The sequence below is a fragment of the Tasmannia lanceolata genome, unplaced genomic scaffold (assembly GCF_043159265.1).
Source record: "Tasmannia lanceolata isolate RefF3 unplaced genomic scaffold, GAP_Taslan_0.1 ptg000013l, whole genome shotgun sequence".
Taxonomy (NCBI): Eukaryota; Viridiplantae; Streptophyta; class Magnoliopsida; order Canellales; family Winteraceae; genus Tasmannia; species Tasmannia lanceolata.
In genome coordinates, this window is record NW_027518690.1 from 47,399,856 (window position 1) to 47,424,369 (window position 24,514).

General features: G+C 38.2%; 1 protein-coding gene and 1 pseudogene across 3 annotated transcripts; one reads left to right on the forward strand and one right to left on the reverse strand.

Moving 5' to 3' along the window:
* Positions 1–984: 984 nt before the first annotated feature.
* LOC143890357 (3-oxoacyl-[acyl-carrier-protein] synthase I, chloroplastic-like) lies at positions 985–12,161 on the reverse strand. Of its 2 annotated transcripts, none has more exons than XM_077395001.1 (8): positions 11,626–12,161; positions 7,777–8,208; positions 6,088–6,261; positions 3,875–3,988; positions 3,692–3,793; positions 3,443–3,509; positions 3,262–3,359; positions 985–1,380 (listed from the first exon to the last, which is right to left on the reverse strand). In XM_077395001.1, the coding sequence occupies exons 1-7, from the start codon at positions 12,070–12,072 to the stop codon at positions 3,292–3,294; spliced, it is 1,404 nt and encodes a 467-aa protein (XP_077251116.1). In that variant the 5' UTR covers positions 12,073–12,161; the 3' UTR covers positions 985–1,380; positions 3,262–3,291. The 2 variants fall into 2 exon arrangements, with proteins under 2 accessions (XP_077251116.1, XP_077251114.1); XM_077394999.1 differs by having other exon boundaries at positions 985–1,387; positions 11,626–12,160.
* A 6,114-nt stretch (positions 12,162–18,275) lies between these two features.
* On the forward strand, positions 18,276–22,990 carry LOC143890358 (CBL-interacting serine/threonine-protein kinase 12 pseudogene; annotated as a pseudogene). The gene is made up of 2 exons (XR_013255179.1): positions 18,276–19,844; positions 22,748–22,990. The product of XR_013255179.1 is annotated as a CBL-interacting serine/threonine-protein kinase 12 pseudogene (transcript).
* The last annotated feature ends 1,524 nt before the right edge of the window (positions 22,991–24,514 follow it).

The following is a 24,514-nucleotide window of genomic DNA, read 5'->3' on the forward strand; positions in this document are numbered from 1 at the left end:
TATGAGACTCAAAAGGTTTTGTTCCATATGGATGTTCCGCCCTCTTCTCTTCTCTGGACCACCCCATGTAGTGTTAAAAGAGTGGTAGTGGATACCCTAGAGTAGGGTAGCCCGGGGAATACATTCAACAAAGTAAATACAGAAAGTTTGTATAAGGACCAAAGATAGACATTTTAGGAAGCATTCACCGATTAATGTTTTGTAAAGACAGAAATACCTTTATTCACTTTTAACTCGATTAATAGGTTGGGTTGATTCTGATTCCAGTTCGTTTTTTTAGCAAAAGATCAACCTGACCCGACCCAAGTTGCAACCGAAATTTGTGGGTGACTACTAAAAGAGACGGGAGGAAGAAGAAGAAATTGTGTTCAGTAATATTTAATAAAACTTGGGATTTGCGAGCGTCCATCACAAAAGGCATTTAGTAGATGGTATGTTGCATCTGACAGCAGCCACCTCGTAAATGAAGACAAAATCTGCTGAAAAGGGAGCCTGTGCGGCCGCTGTCACATGCAACAAACCATCTACGAAATGTGTTTTGCAATTGGCTCTAACAAATTCCGAGCTCTGTTTGGTTGCCCGGTTTTTTTTGGTTCCTGGGATTTATGTGGGAGAAAAAAAATCTCAGGAGATTGGTGGGAAAAAAAAGTCCTAGAAGTATCCCGGTAAAATAAAAATCCCATGTTTGGTTGACCGGATTATGGTGAAAAAAAAAAAAAACTTTGTTTGGTTGCTTGTACTGTTGGGAAGAAGAAAAAATCAAAAGATGAACCTAGCCCATCGATCCATCAAACCTAATCAAGGGTTTCACCAAGAAAAGTCAAACCATTATTTCTGGAGGCCTTAATCTTGAATATGGACACCCATGCGGCATGGGACTAGAACCATGGGGTCAGCTCATGATAGACTACAAAATCAACAGTCCCAATTACACATATAAAACCCACTCATGCAAATCACCGTAGTTGACTCCTAATCATCTAATTAATAGCAATCATCAGAAGTTAATGGCATTCCTTTATAGTCTTTGTTTAATCTCAGCTGTTACAGGCTGTTTTGACTCACAAAAAGTAGAGAGAAAAGTGAACCTTTTGCCAAAACAGGAAAAAGGTAGCTCTTTTTACGTAACTAGAAGGTAACCAAAAGAATGAAAGACTAGGTAGTAGAGATATGAACATTCATGTGTAAGACAGGACACATAAGTCATTACAAGGGTGCAAAACTATGCAACATTACACACCCATTTTGCCAAATGGCCATGTACGTATTAACATTTCTAATAGTGCGGTATGTTGATGGTTAGATCAGCCTGGCTTTTTCTGGCTATCTTTTCTCTAACCTTCTCACGCTTGATCTTTTCTCTTCGGCTTCTCTTCTCTCCTGTTGTCTGAAATTGAAATGTACACAATCATTTAGAAATGTCTATATCACAAAGCCATGAAACTACAGCAAAGCAGTGATAAGAACCATGATCACGTATAACACCATGTAAAGCTGTTCATCGAAAGGAAAATAAAACTACATCCAACAGAAGTATTGGACCCTACGCGACATAATTTCAAAAAATAACTGATCAAATTAGTATACTCAAAATCCATAATGAATCCCAACCAAGGTTTTAAATTTTAGTTTCGGTGTCAGTTTCGGCCACCACCGAAATCGAAATATTCCAGTATCGGTGGAAATATTGTCCAAAATGAAGTAAAATTCGGTTAAAATTTTCAGTGGAAATTTCTACAATTTTGATAGAAATCTAGGTGAAAATCTTTAAATTTTCCTTGGAAATCTTGTAAATAAGCGTGAAAACAAAAAATCTTTAAAAATACCGATCAAAAAATAAGCGTGAAAACGAAACTGACTAGCATAGTTTGATGGGGGCCTCACAAATCACAAATCAAAAGAGCTCGGCAGAGAGAGGTTTTGTTTTGAGAGAACTGGGGTTGTTATATCTTTATGATTCATAAAAAAAGGGATCTTAACCGTCCAATTGGACTGCCTTTGATTAGCAGAGTTTGATGGCTGCGATCCAGAGGTCCTCCCTCTTGATCGCCTGAATCGTATTGCCCGTGTAGGGTTGAAAGGTGCTAAAAAAGGAAAATGGAGAAATTCTATCATGAATGGGCGTTCCTTGATATTTGGATCAAATATCAAGGTTGGGGTGATGAGTGCGTGTTCATACGCCCACTCATCATATAATTTCTCAAGAAAAAGATATCAGCAAAACTATGATTTAATAATTGCACAAACCCAGCTTGTCTTTTCTTCTGGATGGGGGATTTACCAAAAATCAGCTCCATTGGATCACCATAGGGTGTCTATTTGTGGGGCGGACAGATACTGTTTGTCCACAAATCTGTCCATTTTTTGCCCCACAAATGGACACCCTAAGGTGATCCAATGGGGCTGATTTTTTGTGGACACCCTATCCATGAAATGGCCCATCAAATGAATGCTTTGGATCCCATAAATTAGCTTAAAATGTAAAACAAATTGAGCAGTGCCATTATCAAAATATGGTAGTGCAAATATCAGCTGCCTTTATTTGAAGGTGAGAAGTGTGCTGGGCTCACTCACTCCCCATCATTCCCCAATCACGATCAAGCGGTAATAGGTTTCATCTGCAATGAAACTATGTCTCACATTAAATGGATTTTTTTTTGTTTGGAAAATCAATTTTCTAGCATTTGATTTACTCATTTCTCATTAAATCTTTTCCCCTAGAAAGAAAAACATAGGTGAGTAGTGCCCATGGTTTTAAATTTCGGTTTCAGTTTCAGACACAGCCAAAACCGAAATTTTGCCCAAAATTTGAGTATTTTGGACCTAAATTATCAAAATTCAGTAAAAATAAGCGTTTTGTCAAAATCAATTAAATTTTGATCTACCTGTTTTTTTTTTCGGATTATTTAGAACCGACTGTGAGTCCAAAAACTGATTATTGGACTCAAAATTTAAGGGTCCAAATCTGATATTCTTTCTTGTCATCTCATAATCCGAATTCCAAACAATCAAAGTAAACAACAATTGGACGCAAGTAAATGTTAAATAAACAGTTTCACGATTGAAATGTGATAAGATCTCCAAACAAAATCTCTTTAACCTATGACAAAAGCAACTGAAAGGTAGAAAGCAACCTAATGATCTACTCAGCCATCAGAGATTCCTAGAAAAATAGATTTCCTCCCTGACCAATTGAACCAAAAATATAAAGGAAAAAAAAGAAGAAAACTACGAGCCAATCTTGAAGAAGAGGGCTACGACCTGCAAGTGAAGATATGGACCGGTCTGCGATCAAGGGTTGAAAGCCGAAAAGACCACCACAGAGTTGTGTCCTCCAAACCCGAAGGAATTTGAAATGGCTGCAATAAAATACAAGAAATCAGGCCCTGGTTACCGCTCATCAAATAACTTGAACGAAAGTTCACAAGGCTTTGCATCTTACCAACATTCACTTCATGCTGTTGCTTTTTATTTGCCACAGTGTCAAAGTCCAGTGAAGGCTCTGGATTCTGCAATTCATGCAAAAACCATCCATAAAGAACAAATTAGATACAAAATTGTGTGTACGCAAGTTCAACATCCAGTGTATCAAATGCGACAAACAAAAGCATTTAAGTGTGTTATTTTCCATTTCATGGGTCATTTCTGCCAAGTTTCACAATGTAAATAAAGAAAGGACTCCCATGCTTACAAATTGGTTTATGGTAGGATGTAGCCAGCCAGTAGTTATTGCTTTCACAGTGGCAATGGCTTCTAGCCCCCCTGCTGCTCCGAGGCAGTGCCCTATCATGGACTGAATCCAGACACAAGTCAAAGAGAGGTAACAACTAACTTGTTCCATCACAACCTATGCTAGTTAGATTTGCAGATTCACCTTGGTTGCATTGATTTTGATCTCTGAAGGGTTTTTGAAGACCTTTTTTATGGCATTCACCTCAGCTAGGTCACCAGCAAGTGTGGAAGTTGCATGCGCATTTATGTAGTTAACCTGGAAATGAAACACACATTTTCTTGTGAGCTGCAACCACTTTCATTCCTTTATGCAGATAAAAATTTCATGCAAGGGAGACCATAACTGCAGCAACCTACTTTCAAAAAGTCAGAATTTATATATATTTGGTAAGAACTTGTATATTTTTCTTACAAAAATTAAAGTAGAAATTGCTGGATTCTAGATGATAAAAATTGTCAACCAAATTCACTGGCTAGAGTGCTGTGTAAGAAGGCAAAAGAACGAAATGGCATTCACACATATGCCCATGTCTTTTCAATACTATATGAACTCATGGTCCCAAGTTCTAGAGACCTCATACCAAGCATCACGGATTTCAGTCCATTCTGAAATAAAACAATGAAAGAGAAAAAATCGTTGTTCCATTCTGTAGCTTTGAGTACTAATGACCCAGCACAAGCCAGTAAACCAAGTTTGGATGTGTGCAACATGCTCAGGTATTCATAGTAATTGATGCATACATCTATGAAGTCTTAGAAATAAGCATGGAGAGATAAACGACATAAGAATTCTTTTCATAAGATTTACCTACAAGTATAAGATAAAGATTTTAACTACATAATCAAATAAGATTCATATTCTAGTATTTTAAAAAAAAGAAAGAAAAAAAGATTCATATTCTAGTGAGTTTTGTTTTAAATTTGATTTGTTGGCCTCGGTATACTTTAATCAGTAATTAGGGAAGTAGAAGATGTAAAATAAATATAGATCATTCCAGTAGCGATTGACCAGTTGACTGCCACTGATTTCATTGAAAGTCTTGCCTTTTGGATTAGCACAATAGAATATAATGTGAGAAATCGGAGTAAAGATGAGAAATATTTCGAGAAATTCAGGAATTCAGATTCCTAAATGGTAAATTTTGATAAAACCTGGCTATAATTTGAGTGAACATAGCGAGCCGTTTTTTGTTACTCCTTTTCATTGTGGAGGGTAGGGTGCATAAGCAAAAGCAACATCGCAGTTTGTGTGTATAATTGGAAAGCTTCAGTGTATAGCGTAGTACGTGACAAGCTGTTTGCATTGATACAAAGCGTTCTATATAGCAGAATAAATATTATAATGGCGATTCTAATCAACTTTCACTGTATAACCCCTGCTAAAATCAAGAGATATTATGGTGCAACTCTATACCCAACGTATCATTTCCTCCTTTTCTATTTGCTTTAATTTGTAAACTTTGTAACTGCTCCTGTGCCCTTTTCTCAGGTAACAGCCACTATTTAAAATTTTAAATGGTGACAACCGGTGAAAAGGCATGTGTTGTTACTTTGCCCCTCTCTCTTCTCTCTCCCTCTGTGCATTGACCGAGTGACCAATAGGGATGGACCAGCGTGTATTTTTCGAGGTTTAAAGCATGGTGATGGCAGCACATTTTTGTGGCGCTCATCCAATAAGTATAATAGGAAAGGACGCATGTGAACAAGAAATAGAACTTGACACTAAGAATGACTAGAAATACATTCGGATCTTTATCTGCTATTGCAAAGATGAAGAGGGCTGGTAGACAAAGCACGAACAAAGCGACTTCACCCTGCCGAAAGAGTTGTTTTTCTTTTGGCAGACAATTACAAACACCTTCTTTCCACACTCTCTCTCATGTGCATGCATCGCCGCACGCCTTTTCGCTAGTTTATTATAAAAGAAAAGATGAAAAGGAAACAAACCACTAGGCATTCAACTAATACAGAAAAAATGATACACAATTCAGGGGAACGAACATAATAAACAGCCTATGGATAAAAATTAAAAGACATCAATGCAAAAATTGTACTCGGATGATATTGTTTAGGAAATCATACTCGAAAAAGAACTTGCTCAAGATTAAACTGAGTAGACTTGGGAAAGTCGACACAAGTGAGTTTTTCATTCACTTGAGCAAGTAAAACGAATTTTTTTTTAGCCGACCCCCAACTAGTTTGGGACAAAGGCTTAGTGAAGTTCAGTTGAGTTGAGTTGAGGGATAAAACCAAGTCGACTTAGCCAAGTCAATGATTTACAGGGAGGAAACAATGCTGATGAAACTAATTAGACACAAGATGAGCAGATTGACTAAAACACGTCAAATTAAATACCTCTTCTGGTGCCACTCCAGCATCTTCAAGACTTCTTTCAATGCATGTTGAAACTCCAAGCCCATCAGCTCTAGGATCCGTCATATGATGAGCATCACAGTTAACTGCACCTCCCAAATACTCAGCAATAATTGGTGCATTGCGTTTCATTGCATGTTCCAAGCTCTCCATCACCTATCACGAATGTCGCCAAGACAATATAAAGAACAATAACTAGTGTGTTAGGTTTCATTACAACTGTATGTAGTTGCATTCATGTATCATTCTTGTTGTCAAAATCCAAAGGTTGTGAAAGGCATATTTTTGGAGCAACAAAATGAGGATAAAAACAGACAAAAAAAAAAGATGAAAATATGCATACTAAGGAATTACAAAACTCTTGTAACATCCAAACCAGCCAGAGTAGTTCCGACTTGATCATGTTTTATAAAGTTTGGTACCATTGATCATCAAGTATTTTTTTCATTTTAGAAACGATATCAGGGATTTTATTGACAAGAAAGAAAATAGACACAATATTTACATATGGTGCAGAGATTGACCAGCAAAAAAAGTATCACTATGGAATGTGTCGGTGTTCTGTTTTGAAAAAGACATTATAAAAAACGGATTTAAAAAATAAAAACTTAAATAGAAAATATTTAGAAATTATAAGAACCCGCCATATCTACAAAATTTATCAACTAGACACATTTTACTACTTAAAACATCTACCGAATGTACGCTACCATGAAATTTGCTCCTGATGAGTCTAATTAAAATTATAACTCAATTTCAGAAAGGGAGATGATACATTCGCCCCTTTTTCTTCATTGGGCCACCCGCTTGTGTAAAAGGGTAGTCATAAATACACCTGAGGGGGCTAGCCTAGGGGAAAAAAAAGGGGAAATATATCACTTCTCTTTCAGAAAATACAGTAAAAAGAACAAAAAAATCAGGTACCACAATTGAATCACGACTTTGATGGAGGCAAATATGTTACCAGTAGCTGTCGAATAACATGGATATAATGTTTATATCTCAAATTCTATCCCATTTACATTCATATGGTCTTCCATGATTTCAATATGGGCCAGACGGACCCACATCTATAATGCCTCTTGGGGGTTGCTGACACTAATTCACACACCCCCACAAATCCCATTTTCGGGAATAGGAGGCAATGCCGCCAAAATACAGAACATGTGTATTTTCATAGTATGGAAATTGCAAAGTTTTTGGAACTTAGAGAAACTCAAATATAAACAAAAGAGGCGTTTTTGATGTGTTTCAACCCTCTCATTCTCCCATTAAATATGAAAGGGTAGATTACATGAGGAGACCCTCAACAGATATAACAGAATCACATCTGAGAGGCAAAATTTTTTTTAAATGTAATTGTTTTTTCCCTGTGTTTTTGGTCAATTTAGGCTGAACAAGGCACCAAAATCCAAAAAGAACAGATCGGGATTTCCAAAACATTAGCTAAAAAGTTCTGTTCTCAGTTCTATTCTACAATCCATTCCGGAATAAAAATGACAACTATATGATTAGTTTGATTAGGCAATCATTTCGAAGATTTTGGCAACAAAGTTCATCCACATAACCAACCATTAAAATAATATGATGAGCATAACTCAACAAGTAAAATTAGGCCATCTTAATTTCACTCCTACAACATATGAAGACCCAAACTCATTTTACACATACCAATATTCCAGCACCTTCACCCATAACAAAGCCATCTCGATCTCTATCCCATGGCCTTGAAGCAGTCTGGGGATCATCATTTCTCTGTGACAAAGCTCTACATGCAACAAAACCCCCTATGCCAATGGGAATGATTGCGGCTTCAGTTCCACCGGCAAGCATTAGATCAGCCTCACCTCGGCGGATATGGTTAGCAGCAGCATAAAAGCAATAATTAGAGGTAGCACATGCAGTTGATATTGAATAGTTTGGGCCCATGAAACCAAGTTCAATTGCAAGCAAGGCAGATCCCATGTTAGTTATGGCATAAGGAATGAAAAACGGAGTTATTTTCCTGTGTCCTCTCTCTATAAGAGCTTGAACCCCATCAGAAAACACTGTAAGACCACCCATGCCTGTTCCAACAAGCACACCGGCTCGCACACTGTCAATCTGCAAACATCACACAGTAGCTAACATAAGACAAGAAATCCAATCTAGAACATAATCAATAGAACATGAAGGGCATCTTGACTCAAGCAACTATGAACTATAGAAACTGCAAAGATAAGATATGAGATAGGTATAAATTCAAAGTTCACAAATGTAGACAACAGAAAGCACAAAATGGTCATTCCCAGGGCACCCCAGTCAAAACAGTCCACCACGACTCTTGATTCTAGGAGTTAAATGCCTAAATAGATTGCCTTAGATCATGTTTTAAGTGAAATGGATAATTTGGGTATTTTGAAAGTATCACTTAAAGTCACTTTAGTGATTTAAGTTAAAAGAGAGGGTCCACTCAATGATCTTAACAAAGGAGAGTAGGGGGGGTTGGGATTTTATTTTCGTAGTCTTAGTAAAGGGTATTTTAGTCCAAACTGTAAGGTTTTGTTTAGGACTCTTTTAGAACCTTCTAGCTTTCTTTCTTTTCTTATATACGTAGCCCAAGGGCACTAGTGATTAAGCTTTTTCTTTGAAGAGAATTTATTCTCCTTTGATTGTGGTGTGATGCACAACCAACCTAAAGTGTGATGCAGTAGGATCAAGAGGTGTGAGTCCTTGGCTTGTCTATCTTCTTCACTTATCTTCTCCAAGTTATTATCTCACTCTATTCTTCTTGTCAAATTCCTAGATCTCAATCAATCAAAGGCTTCAAGAAGTTATCGTTAGTTTCATTAAAGAGTTTTTGTAAGTGAATTTAATAAGTGAATGATTGGATCTCCTATCCAAAGGTCTCAGATTGATTGAGACCGTCAAATTTCTAATCTGACTTAGATCTTAAGATCCAACGGTCAGATCTAAGGTAAACCCTACTTAAGGATTTTGAGTCTTTTAGAGAGTTAGATTGAAATCTTTTTTTTTTTTAAGAAAGTGCAAGAAAATTTAGTACTTACGGATTTTCATCAATTTTCTTGATTGCTTTATTTGAGAATTGAAGATATTTGAGATTCCTTCATTATCCTACATCTATATGTTTCAACAATGCCTGAGCTAGTGAATTGAAAAGTTACAAGTTACTATGAAACAAATAAAAAAAAACAAAAAAACCCTTCATGAGAAACCGATATATGCATCTGAAAAAAGCCTTTCTACATATGCATGTTACCAACAGATAAAACACGCATAATCACCGTTAAAAAAAAACAGATAAAACATGGATAAATGACTTTACATATTAACCATCCAGAGGAAAAAATTGAAAGAACGTGAATAACACAACAAAACAGTAATGCTATTGCTAACAATAATTGCATCAAGACTATAACTTATTAGATGCATATTTTGGAATCACGTGGACATGAATACATACATTCCAACACTGAGATCAAAACCATGTGTAATCATATTCAAGGATAGCCTTTTATGTACAAATTACTGTTATCATTCAAAAGGAAAAAAAACATATATTCGAGGAATAGCCACATATGAGGATAAATTTGTATACGGCCTTAGAAACCAACGCATGAAATGACCTTTTTTCGATTATCTCACTGAACGGTAAGACACAAATCCTTAAAAGGGTAAATAACAGTGACATGCAAAAGCAATCTCATCAAAATGGGTACAAATCCTTAAAAGGGTAAATAACAGTGATATGCAAAAGCAATCTCATCAAAATGGGTACCCAAGCGGATTTCAACAAAATAAAAAGAACTCTTTGTTTACCATTATTTTTACGGCCACATCCAACTAAATAGTCAAGATTTTCTAAAAATTGTATCCAATCCTTTGCAACTAGAATACTAAGATTACCAAGACCTTCAGGGCTGCTTGGATATGTGGATTTTAGAATCTTGGATTTCCTCAAGGTTCGGGATGAGAGATTAGAGAAGAAGGAGACCGTCTGTCTTTTTCTGATTTCTTGCCCTTCTTTCCAACCAGCAAGAGAGTAGGAGATCGCCCCGTGTGTCTAGGTTTTAGAAATCTCAGGCTGGGGGAGAGATTTCTAAAACCTGGATTTCTTACTTAAAATCCAGGATAATGGATTGTAATATCCAGAGTTTTACACTGCTTTCAAACTAAAACCTGGATTCTAAAATTCATGTATCCAAACAGCCCCTAAGTAACAAAGAAACTCCAAAATTCCTAAAGTTTCTATTTTGATGTCACCCACTTGCATAATTTTCCTCCATTATATAGAGGTCAAAAACACAATCATGTAAACAACAGGGCAGAGAGGCCTCTAACTGTTTCTATTGTCTGCTAAGTTATTAAAGGGCGTGATCTGCAGTAACAGGACAAGGGTACAATTCAGATGCCTACAGGGCCTTAAAATGATTCACTTGTTTTTTTTTGTTTTAATTTTTTTTTTTGGATGGCTAAAATGATTCACTTGTATCCCCTGCAATTCCGCTTCTCCAACTTCTACCAACCAGTGTTACCGTATTTCTATTCTGATGCTAACTAACAGTTAGAACTTAAAAGCATTGCTAGGAAAGAGAGCCAAATAGAGAGTAATATACTAACAAAACCAAAAATAAATTAAGACAGCAATTCCCGAATTTCCCAAACAATGAAAGAAAATACCATGGATCAGGATCTCCATCACTGCATGTTGAGAAGAAGAAAAAAACATGAAAAGCCTAGGGCAGAATAAATTCAAGATACATGCACACCAATTCATGAATCAGATTTCTTTCCGATCAAAAACATGCATAAGCCCAGTCAATGATCTACAACCAACACGTCGATAGGGATGGATCTGGAGTCACCCCCATTTCAAGTATAATCTGCATTGGATCCAGAAGAACAAAGAGACTCTACATAGCATATCATAAGAGGATCTTTCTACAATGAAAAGCAGTTAGGGGCCATTTGGACACAAGGTTTTTATAATCTAGGACAGTTAAATCGTTGATTTTACGAGCTAAAACCTGGATTTTATAAGCAAAAAACCTGGATTTCACATTTTCAGGATTATAAAATCTAGGTTTTAGCATATAAAATCCAGCATTTAGTTTATAAAATCCAAGATTTTACAATCATAGATTATAAAATTCATGTATCCAAATGGCTCCTTAAATCCCAAAAATCAACACTCAGATCTTAACCAAACGCAAGTAAACCAAGTCCCCACAAGGACTAAAATAGCACGTTGAGACGCCCCACTCTCCACCCCCACACAATCATTTTGTCAAAGAGATAGTGTGCACAAAAATCAAATAAAAAAAACACACACACAGAGACAAAAAAGAAAAACAGAATTATCAAATCAGCCCTAAAAAACAAATCCATATTCAATGCATGCATGCCAATTCCAATGCCAATTAGGATTACTTTATACCTTATCAAGATTTCCCTAAAAAACAAATCCATGTCCAATGAATGCATGCCAAATCCAAATTCCAATGCCAATTAGGGTTATACCTTATCAAGATTCCCCCCACCAAGACCAGCATTCTCCAACGCCTTCTTCCCACCAACAATACAATACCTTAGACAATCATCAAGACGACGATCATTCTTTCCATCAATATAACCATCAGAGGTGAAACCACGAATCTGGCCACCAAATCGCGTTGGGAATTTGGATGCATCAAAGCGATCTATAAAACTAATGCCACTCTCGCCAGAGAGTAGTCGATCATAATAAGTATCCACATCATTTCCAAAAACGGAAACCAGTCCCATGCCAGTGATAACGACTCTTTTCTTCGGATCGGTTTCCCTTTTTGGGGGTGAAATAGTAGAAGCAGAGATAGATAAGGGCTTCTTTTTGTTGGCATTGGGGATTTGGTTTCCGATCGGAGATTTTCTGAGGGGTTCGGTTTGTAAGGGAGAGATTCGGAGGGAAGGGGCTTGAAGGACCTGCATGGTTTTGGTTTGGTGTTTTTTCTTCTTGTTTTTTTACGGTGGATCTGAATGTTATGAGTTCTTATATAGAACAAAAGAGCGGATCTGTCACTCGCTCCCGTCCTCCATGTGACAACCCAGTGAGGCCCACGTATTTAACGTGGTGTGATAGGAACATTTATTAGAGCATAAAATTAGAGGCGAAAGAGATTTGGAAGAAGAGGCTTTTATAGTTGGAAGTTGGACATTGTTACGTGGACATCTTGGTAGGGTTGGTAAAACAGACCGGACATGAGAAAGTAAGTACCTTGGTTGGGTTAAAAAATCATGAGAGGGTCAATTTTTAGAGAAATTATATGGTGCCCGCCCTACGACAAAAGTACCACCCTTGATGTTTGATCTAACAACATGCTCTTAAAAAGTGGGCTCCTGTTGGATCAAATATCAGAGGCAGTACCGCCCACACCGGACCTGACTCCTAGGCACCATATAAAAACCCATAAACTTGACCCAGATCTGATCAGGATCACGTCTGGTTTAAAGAAAAAAATCTGAGACGTTTTAGCTTATCTGAGCTAACCACTACAGCCAGCACATCACCCATGTTCTTTGACTCATCAAAACCATTCATTCCATAAAACCTAATACATATAGGGTGTTCCTAAGAAATCATCTCCATAGAATCATCATAACCATTTGATCTATGCAGATACAGAATGGACCCATTTTATAACCGTCTATTTTAAACCTCCACAAATCAAGGGTTAGATAACCTTATCTTTGTTAACTCAGATAGAATCAATACCTAACATAAACCAAACAACATAGGTACCTACGCTATTTATACTATATCTATTATAATATTAAAAAAAATCTCTGTTACATTATTAAAACTTAAAAGATAAATCGTTAACACTCCTCTCTTAACTGATGCATGCATTTGATGGTTGACACCTACTTTTCCTTTAAAGATGTCTTTATAGAAGTGTTTCCCAACTCGAAACTGTTAATTGAATCCTGAAACTGTTAATTGAATCCTCGCTTGCACTATCGCTTAATGGCACATCATTCGTGTCACACATTTTCAAGGTGAAATAAGTGCAGGCGGAAAAATCCAACCTAACCCGAGATAATTTCCCAAGATAAGGGTAGGGTTATGGAAAACCTAACTCGAATTGCAACCTTTATGGGTTGGAATATGTCCAAACCTAACATGATCTATGCGAATCATATTTGATGGAAATAGGAAAGGAAACACAAATCAAAGATGACGACATGAATCTTATCACCGCATGGGTCCTATCTCCGTCCTCGAAAAGCATTTTTGGAAAAAAAAGGGAACGGAATGTGGCAAGGAGGTTCGAACGATTCTACAAGTCAGTCATAACTAAAACGATTTCACCCTGAAAAACCTAAACTGAAAGGTTTGAAATGATAATAAAATAGAGACAAAGTAGGATAGCAACTATAAAAAAGAAGAACACTTCTAACAATCAAGCAATATGAAATAGGGGTGCAACTAGGGTCGGGTTGGGTTGGGTTGAGGCCAACCCGAACCCAACCCAACCCGAGGAGCCATTTTCTCATCCCGAACCCAATCCGACCCCAACCCGAGGGGGCTCAACCCGACCCGACCCGAGGAACTAAAATCCTATGCTAATCCTACTTAGGAAATAAAATCCTAGTATCCTGGTGAAATAAGAAACCTACTACTAATGTCCTACATCACCCTCCAATCTATAGAGGAACTGCATTTTATGGAAACCTCTATATATCGGAGAGCTAGGATCATCCTTTGGAAATGATTTTTGGGGTACAACCTATTTACGTTGTGTTCGATCATATGGATGGTTTGGATCATCCTTTGAAATGGTCCGTACAGTACTTTTTGGAAAATAAGGTACTATAAGGGCTTACACCATATAAACTGGAGAAATTATGTGATGAAAGGCCCGATAGTTCATTATTTTTCAAAAAGAACAGTACTTCAACTCCATAGGATGATCCAAACCGTCCATTTGTTGGGCCACAACTCAAATAGGTTGTGTCCCAAAAATCATTTCGATAACTCAAATAGACCGTGCCCCAAAAATCATTTCGATATCGAGTTTGTTGGGGCACAACCTATTTGAGTTGTGGCCCAACAAATGGACGGTTTGGATCATCCTATGGAGTTGAATTACTTTTTTTTGAAAAATATAGGACATGTCCTACAATTGAGTGGTTAGAATAAAAACAGGTGACTGTCAATATTGAACTTTAGAAGGCATAATGGGTTGACATGATTAGTGATTTTTGTGGCCATGGTCATCTAAGCGGGTCTCACTTAGGACCGTGTAGAGGGAAATGATAATTGGTACCTTGTTCTTAATTTGGACAGCCCCTCCATGTGTAAAAGTGTAGTCATAAACAAGGTTTAAAATTTCGACCAAAATCCGAAATTTCGGATTTCGGTGGAGACCGACACCGAAATGACGAAAACCCAAAATGGTATTTTATTTCGGCCGAAATTTCAGAAATTCAGGGGTCCGAAACCGGTACCGAAACCGAAATTTTAAACCATGGTCATAAATACATCAGATAAGGCTGTCCTAAGTAAGAAACAGGGGCGAACGGATCACTTTCCCAGTGTATATTGCTCGTTTATTTGTGTTGGGGACGGGCGATGTACGCATTTTCAATCTACCACGATGACAATAGAAAACGACAAGATATTGTATCCCTCGTATATACTTTATGGGATTTGCTAGGGATCATCGCAGAAGGGATTTCGCAGAACATTTTTGCAAGAGTGCTGAGTGCAGCCACCTCGGATGAATTAAATGAATAAGACAAAATATAAACACATGTGGCTGCACTCTCGTCCAACAGCCATTCCGCGAAATGCCTTTTGTGCCTGCCCCTAACAAATCCCCTACTTTATACCAATTTTCTATTTTTTGGGATTCATATCAGCACTACAAACTTTGTTTTACACGTTTTTGATCGGTCGATAGTTTCTTCGTCACTGTGACAGCCTTGTAAAACAAAGTAAGAAGTGCCACTATCATGGTAGTGCGGATATCTGTGCAATGTCCTCGTGAAGTGCTTCCTCGTGCATCTCATGACATGGCCCACCATATTCTCACCTTCTAATCTTTTGTCTTGTGGGATAATTCCCACCTATTAATTGCACTTGGACAAAGATGAGCTACTCACGTCAAGTGAAAGCCATTGAAAACGTAATTAAAGAATTATAAATTGTTTAATTACGTAATTAAAGAATTATAAATTGTTTAATTACTTATTTAAATCGAATTTACTCACACAACAGCATCTTGGGTATATCTCAAAGTCCATTTTGCAGCCTCACTTTTTTCACGAGAAAAATGCCGCGGCCGCCGCCGCCTTCACAATGATTTATGAGTGTTTTATGGAGTAGAATTGGAATGCTCGTATCAATTGTTATTTTATCTGATATGATACATTATAGTCGGTAACATAGTTTGGATATACGCGGGTTTTAGAATCTTGGATTGACTCAAAATCATGGATGGAAGACGAGAAAAGAAGGAGGCTAAGCCCCTTAAATTCACTGTAGGGATTCAATTTATCCTGAAAAGGTGGGGCTGCGAAATTGGCTTTGCAAAATTGCTTGGACTCTTTTAAAGACTTAAAACTCTAAACATGAAAGTTTTGAGTTATATTGTTTAGAAAATGATATTTCCACCTACTCTTCAGCATTTGCACTCTCTTTTGTGCGTCCTTCACTCAAGATGACTGCATTTCTACGGTTCCACCCCTATTTATCTGTCTTTATCTTCTAAAAACAATAGTTTTTTTCACAAAATAACAAAGAAAGGGTGCTTTCAAAGTTTGTCTTTGTCTTTCTGGCCACCAAAGGCTCATAGATGTAACGTCATTTTTTTTAAAAATTAACCCCAAAACAAGGGCAATTTTGTCTTTTGCTAATTAGTTTTATTATGAGACGTAAGGCCACGTTTGGATACCCATAAAATTTAGACTTGGAATTTCAATTCTTTTCTGCGAGACATTATTTGGAAATCCATATTTATGGCAATTACCTTCACCCTTGCTGCTCCTCGACCTTGCTGCAGCAACATCAAGATGCACCCTCCCTCTCTCTCTCTCCGCCTCTCGTACAACATGAGCATGGGATGATTGATGTATTTTGTATCCAAAACTCAATTCCAAAACCAAATACAAAAACATGAGGTATCCAAACGTGGCCTAATTGCTTTTCATACCATTTTATTATTTACTGGGAACTTTATTTTTATTTTATTTTTCCATGCGGATAATGTTGGTTTTCAAGACATAGCCTTATAACTAATCAAAGAGTGGCGTACATCGACTCGTATCTCAGAGGAAAACACTTCGTTTGGAAAGTTAAAACAAAAGTGGAATCAGTGTGTATTGCATTTCGTGGGCATTCTTAGATTTCTTTCAACTGCGTTGATTTAGAAAGAACTAAATTAAGGAGGGGTACTTGTGTCGCAAAATCATAACTGGCAAAAGAGTGGCCAAAATTAGCTTTTAATAACACGCAAACGCCATTAATTGCATGGTTAGGATAGCTTGATTAGGGAGTTTTTGTGGCACAAATGAGTGCAATTTGGTTTAATAGAATTTCCGTTAGAAAATGAATTGGTGTCAACACTGTTCCATTTCAGAGTTGTTAATGTGCACGCCTCATTTAACAGCTCGGACCCTCTCATATGTGGTAGGGGTGCAACTGGGTCGGGTTGGCTGGGGTTGAGGCTAGGGGCGATGCTAGAAATTTTGCAGAAGGGGGCAAAAATTATAGTAAATTTTATTTTCAATCTTAGGGGTGATTGGAAAGGGGGGCATATTTTTTTAAAAAGAGGGTAAGTATAAAAAATATTGAAAAATAAAGGCCTATTTTTTCCCAAAAAATTGAGGGGGCAATTGTCCCCCTTCCCTTTCAAGTGCCATAGCCCTTGGTTGAGGCCAACCCAAACCAAACCGACCAGATTCCAACCCGATGAGGGTTAACTTGACCCTAAGAACCCTCTTTTCTTTGTTTTTTTCCAACCCGAATCCGAACCGACCCGAGTTCAACCCGACCCAACACAAGTTTTTAAGCTTACAAAAAAATGTTTGATAAAAAAGGTTGGGTTTCACTCAGGTCAGGTTGCCTAAACCCTCAACCCGAACCTGGCCGAGGTTGGGAGAACTCAACCCGAACCCGACCTGAACTCGACCCGACCCGAGTTGCACCCCTAGCACTGGCCACTAAATAAATGGTAAGAAAATAAAAAAGCATATCGTTTCCTGGAATACAAACAGGTCTACTAATAAAAGTTGTTTAGGGACTAACAGTGACCATGGTCGTGGCCTCATGATATTCTACCAGATCAACCAACGGTCTCGATCTTACATTGCTCTTCGAGGACTCAAAAGTGTGCCTTTTACTACTGATTGTAAAAGTGAATTTCCGCGTAGCAAGATAAAACTTGTCGCTCGGCTGGCTTGGCTTGTTGGGAAGCGAAGGGTTCGGCCGATTACCTTGCCAATGAAAATGCTGCCATTGTTTCCAAAAGCCGCCCAAAAATACATCTGCCAAGTAGCTAAAATGCCGGCCAACCAGCTGGCTTAGAATCATACACATCAGCAAATAATATTATGCCACATTTCTTTTTGGAATGATATCCACTCACCCATGTTTTAATAAATGCACAAACCCAGCTTGTCTTTTAGCATTTAAGGAGCTTTCAAATGTTATTACAGTTTTCCAAAAAGCTCCCACATACCAATTAAAAGAAACGACTAGTAGGGTTTGTGCAATTATTAAAACATGGTTGTGCTGATATCATTTCATCATTTCCCATCGCCACACCAGTTCTTAATAATTGCACAAATTAAGCTTGTCTTTTCCTTTTTAATTGGCTTCTGAGTTCTGATAGCTTTTGAACAGCAAGTCTGCAACAACTTTTGCTGTTTTGCAGCTGTTTAAATAATAAAAGACAAGATAAGTCGGCGCAACTATCAAAACGTGATAATGCCTAGATTTTTACTTTTTTAGCCCTTCATTCCAAAGTAAGCGAGACCAAGATCCGTTCGAACGCTGAGCTGGCAAACGGCAATCCTCCGCGTGTACTTCTTCAGTCACGTTCTTTATTTCGCCGTTAAGTCACCGTCATTAATCGCCGTTAAGTCCTTCACCGACCTCTTTAAAGTCAACATAAAGCTCTCGCTCTCGCTCTCTCTCTCTCTGTCTCTCGCTGCGTAGGCGCGGGGAAAAGACGAAGAAACAAGAGGGGAGCGAAAAAGAATAAATGGGGCTGAATCGGAATTCTTAACTCAGTTACCGGAGATTATGAAGAAGAAGGAGGCTCAAGCCCTTCTTCTCGGCCGGTACGAACTCGGAAAACTACTCGGCCATGGAACCTTCGCGAAGGTATACCATGCTCGGAACGTGAAAACAAACGAGAGCGTTGCGATCAAGGTTTTAGACAAAGAGAAAATCCTCAAAGGAGGATTAATCGCTCATATCAAACGCGAGATCTCGATTCTCCGCCGTGTTCGGCACCCGAACATCGTTCAGCTCTTCGAGATCATGGCTACAAAGGCCAAGATCTACTTCGTAATGGAGTACGTTAGAGGAGGAGAGCTTTTTAATCGAGTAGCCAAAGGAAGATTAAAAGAAGAATCTGCGAGAAAGTATTTCCAACAGCTGATCTCAGCCGTTGGATTTTGCCACGCGAGAGGTGTTTATCATCGAGATCTGAAGCCGGAAAACCTGTTATTGGACGAGAATGGAGATCTGAAAGTATCGGATTTCGGATTGAGTGCCGTATCGGATCAGATCCGACAAGACGGACTTTTCCACACGTTTTGCGGTACTCCTGCTTACGTGGCACCGGAGGTTCTCGCCAGGAAGGGTTATGATGGATCAAAGGTTGATATCTGGTCTTGTGGTGTGATTTTGTTTGTTCTTATGGCTGGATATCTTCCTTTTCATGATCAGAATGTTATGGCTATGTATAGGAAGATTTACAAAGGGGAATTTCGTTGTCCGAGATGGTTTTCGCGCGATCTAACTCGTCTTCTTTCTCGTCTTCTTGATACGAATCCTGAAACTCGAATTACTATACCGGAGATCATGGAGAATTGCTGGTTCAAGAAAGGATTTAAACAAGTTCGTTTTTATATCGAGAATGATCAGTTCTGTAATGTTGATGATGATGTATATGAGCCGGAAAATCTCGATCGGATGAAATTTGAATCTGAATCTGAACCTTCTTCACCTGTAAAACGTCCTCTAGGGTTACCAAGGCCAGCAAGCCTAAATGCTTTTGATATCATTTCGTTTTCGCCAGGGTTTGATCTTTCTGGATTGTTTGAGGAGAGAGGTGAGGAGTCTAGATTTGTATCTGGTGCGTCGGTATCGAAAATTATATCTAAGTTGGAGGAAATTGCAAAAGTTGTGAGTTTTACTGTGAGGAAGAAGGATTGCCAGGTGAGTTTGGAGGGTTCGAGAGAAGGGGAGAAGGGGCCTTTGAAGGTTGCTGCGGAGATATTCGAACTAACACCGTCTTTGGTTGTGGTGGAGGTTAGGAAGAAAGGAGGGGATAGAGGAGAGTATGAGGAATTCTGTAATAGAGAGCTCAAGCCAGGATTGCAGAACCTCGTTTATGATGAATCTAATTCCGCCCATCTAGTATCTGATATAGAAAAGTATGAGGAATTCTGTAATCGAGAACTGAAGCCAGTATTGCAGAGATCTGCTTCCGCACATCTAGCCTCTGATACGGAATAGGGAGAAAGAAGTATGCTCTTCTCTTCTTCCTATTGTTTATTTCTTTTCATTGTTTCTTGGAGTTCTGTAATCTGTATCATACATACGTTTCTCATTTTACTTCTTCTCCCTTTTGTTTTGTTTATCTACTGGCCTACTTCTTGTAGCAGTAGTTAGAACCCACCCACAGTCTATGTATGCTATTCTGTAGGTGAATATCTGTATTTTCCAAGTTTATAGTTAGAAAAGAAGGAATAAAGCTTTACTGGCACGAGATAGATAGAACTGATATTTGTTTTCTCTCCTTCCTCAACTGGTAAACAGTTACAATGAAGTATCTATAAATATGCAGCTTTTCAATAATATTTGTGTGTAGAAGTGGGCAGCAATACTTAGTATGCGCCATAGCAAAGAGAAGACAATGGGATGCTTTTTGCATCTTAGAGACAAGGGGAGGAATGTAGGGCAGTCAAACAGTGCAATTTGCAGAATAATTTGTGCATTCTTTTCAAGCCAGTATTGTGAATGAAGTTTACTGTAGTTGCCACCATGTCATTACAATTGTTGATCGGTAGTATCCTACTCATAAAAATGATTAGGTTTTCGCATAATATTTCGGTTCTAAAATGGAATGACCCAGGCTTTTGTTTGATTTTACTCATAACAGAGGAAAAACAAGTTCATGGCTGTTCTTCTAGTTGATTTCTAACTGTGTGAAGTTCAAGTACTCACGTGGGCTGCAACTGCCATACCGAATCAATCGGTATCATTCTTTTTGAATGAGAGACCTTAAGTGATATGAATATTCAGCCCTTTTTGCAGCATTGTTCTTGTACCTGAAAGTGTCTGATTGAAACTGATTGGGTGGGATTACTGCATTTTCAAACTTTGAACTAGCATATATGCCAACAATCAATCAATCTCTCTCTCTCTCTCTGATATATGTGCGATCAATCTCGTGTAAAGAATAAATGCAGATTAACTCAAATAAGTAGGTTCATTTAACCTATCCAAATTTGAGGATGAAATGAGATAGCATCTTGAATTCTTGATAACTCCCTTATATATTGTTGTAGAGAATTTGATTGGTTTCTGATGTGATTAAGTATTTCAGTCATCTTGGCTGTTGGATTTAGTTTTTTTTTTATTGGACTATGGGGCATGTGTTATTTTCTTTTATTAGCATTTTATTTGATTCATTAGTATTTTATTTAGTCTAGATGTGGGACGTATCCCAGCATATGCCCCACCATATCCTCCTACCATAACCAACCTAATTTTTTTTTTTGAATGATGAAATAATATATTAAAGGAAAAAGGAATCGACCCCACAACCTAGGAGGTCAGGAGAGGGAGGAGACAAGAAGAAAGAAAACAAAAGTACAACCTTTCAAGGGGGAAGCAAGTCAAACAACTGAAGACCCTTCCTTGCAACATCATCCCTTGCTAGTCTTTCAGCTTTTTTAATGACCTATCACCCTCTTTTAAAACCTTTTCTAGCCCTGGCCCACTTAAGATCCCTTTTTAACCATTACCACCTTTTAAAACCATTGTAGCCCACTTACCTTACCCCCACTTAAACATAATCCCTCCACCATACAAGTACTCCTCTTTAGCCTCACCTCGAATCATGCTATGTACTAGGGGATGTAGCTATTAGTTATTATCTAGGAGAAGAGCCTATTATGTATATGGCTAAAAATCCGGATAGAAAATCTTTTGAGTTGATAATTCGCAAATTTTTACCCTAAATTTGAAATCGTGAAGGAAATCCCCCTCCCTTTTGGTGGTTGATCTCTCTCTCTCTCTCTCTCTCTCTCTCTCTCTCTCTCTCTCCCCCCCCCCTTCTTGGCTCATATCTTCCCTTCTCCTCCACTCTCACCTCCATTCAATCTTTCCCTTCCTTCTCTTTTTGCTCCCCTCCTCTATCATACTTCCTCCTTTTCTCCATTCTCCTCTTACCTTCCACTGTCCATTTCACCATCCTCCTTCCATCTTACGTTCATCCCTTCCTCTCCCTCTTGCTTCTTTGTATTCACATTTCTTTTTCCTCTCTTCTCCCTCTCTTTTCCCCATTCCCTCTTCTTGGTTGGGTTGATAAACTGCTCTCCCCTTTCTCCCCTTTTCCCTATCTTTTTCCCTTGATCTTGATTCCACCTTTTTTTATCTTGATCTTTTCTTGATCTCAATCCTTCTTGATCCCAATTCTTTCTTCATTTAGTTCTCCTTATATTGGCTAAGATTAACCACCTTTTATCTCTACTGTAGCTTTCTCTCTTTCTCCTCTTAGAGACCCCTGCAGCATGACGACGTCCGATGTCTGATTATGACATCACAAGCACATATCCATCATATTTTTTTTTCATTAGTCTACCCATATTCCCCTGATTCTTTCTTCTCAACCTTATCCTCAATCTTTCACCCCATTATTCCTTGCAACACATCATGAACCTATCGCCCCATCATTTCTGTATCTTGCTAGATACCTTTTGTACCGTAGTTATGTATTTTCTTTGAGTGATTAGCTGACTTTTCCTTTGATTAAAATTTATTGTTGGCACTTTACTTGGATGAGCTGATCTCTACCGATGATTATTTTAAAAGCTCTGGATCTTTATGAAAATCTTGTTACCAATTGATTATTATGTGCTGTTTATTTCATTATGGTCATGTATTTTACTATGAAACTGAATTAAATTTTTTTTATTGCTCCTTAGTTCTGAGGAAATGATTCGCAAACCCTAAGTTTGTATCAAATTGGTATCAAAGCATGGTTTGTAGAGAGCCCTTGAGAATTTAGATCACCAACTAATCACTTTCTACTGTGCTTGAGATTTAATTTTTCTTGTTATTTCTTTTAGCTAAAAGTGGTGGTGAATAACAATTTTGGTTGGAGAAATATATGTAGTTATATTGGAATTCTCCTTCATACAGGACAGAGGAGCAAGAGAATGTAAAACATCTCCAATCAACCACAGCTATACAAAGAACTGAAAGAAGATCTTGATGGGAACGATTGATGGATTTGGGTGAGCTGGAAGATGATCGCTGCATCTGAACAACACCTTTATAAAGTGGCACAAACACAATAATATGTAAGTTGTTCCAAATTGATCCTTTTGACGTCGTGATTCCTGAATAGCTTTTATTTGGCAATTTTCATAATCATCCTTCTCAGAGTATTGCCTTCCAAATCAGACTTGTAATCTTTGGGCCTGGACATGGTAATCGTTAACTGCAGAGAGAGAGAGATAACCAGTAACTTCTCCTTAATGCTGTTGCTTGTTGCATTAGAGAGTTCCCACAAATCAATCACATCTTTAACCTATCCTTCGGATTTCTTAATTGAAGACTGGTGCATTGGTTCAAAAGATTGAATATGCAGTGACCAGAACTTCTGAAAAGCCACAGATTCCCATTATCGGCTACCTAAGTTAAGAAATCTACTGAACCTAGAATATGTCAAGAAGACGATCCTCAAATGTTGGACTGTTCTTGCGATCTATGCTGAGACCACATATATCACAACTGTGGTAGCATGCTTGCAAGGAGGTGTTTGGATGCCCCATGATGTTCTTATATTGTATCATGGTGCCCACCAAATTTCATATTGACATCCCTGGTGTTATTCCACAGCTCAACCAAAGTTGATTGCTTCGACATGGTGAAAAAACTACTGATTGGAACTCACAAAAACAACTCTGGAATAGCTTTCTTGTATGAAGTGGTGCAGCTCAAATCTGATGTGTTTTGATAGTTAATCAGTTGCCTAACTCTGGAATAGCCTTTAGGGTTGGCGGCGTGGAGCTTTGAGGAGAGATTAAAAACCAACAGAATGTTATGCACATAGGAGAGAAAAGGCAAAGATTATGATGGTAGTAGTTATGGGGCTATCTTGCGAACCATGTTCAACTATTAAAGCACATGCTAAAAGGGGGGGGGGGGGGGGGTGGGGGCGCATGCCTACTGCAGAGGGGGTGAAAATATCATTATCTTTATATTAGGCAGGTAAATTAGATTGACGGTGACCGCAGATTTGGTAACCTTACTAACCTGCCGATGAAGGTTCAACCAAAGCAAGTCAAAGTCTCAACCCTCGCGACAATTCAGTAGACCCACAGTCAAAACTAGCGGCTGTTGGCGTTTAACCTCTTTTCATTTGTGTGTTCCACAATTAATACGCCATGGGAAGACAAAATCCTTCCCCTTACAATCTATTAATTGGTTAATTAGGATCATCTTGTGGATTTACTACCTATCAAGTAATACTTAGAATTTTTCTCTCTGCTCGTGTAGTGGAAGGCGTTGATTTTGTTTCTCGCTATTATAATGAACGCTTTCAGTAGGGCACTCCATCATTTCAAATATATTGTGCCATGAACATTGCTGCACAGTGGGTCCCACATTTGATCGATCCGAACCGTCCATTTGATAGGTTTTGGTTTCCGTCTCCTGTTTTTTGTTAATCTGAACCGTCCATTTGATTGGAGTATTTTTTTGAGCGATAGGAGATCCAAAGCAAGGACTATCAAGTGAACGATTCAGATCAATGAAAGGCAAGACCCGCTGCTGAAGCTTAGCATTCCTCTAATCTCACACTGAACTTAAGACCCCATCCGGTTGCTCAAACCCACCCATGGTTAGGATTCTCTTATCAAAATAAGAAAGGTTTAGTTCTTTTTTAGCCTTTCACTTTTATGC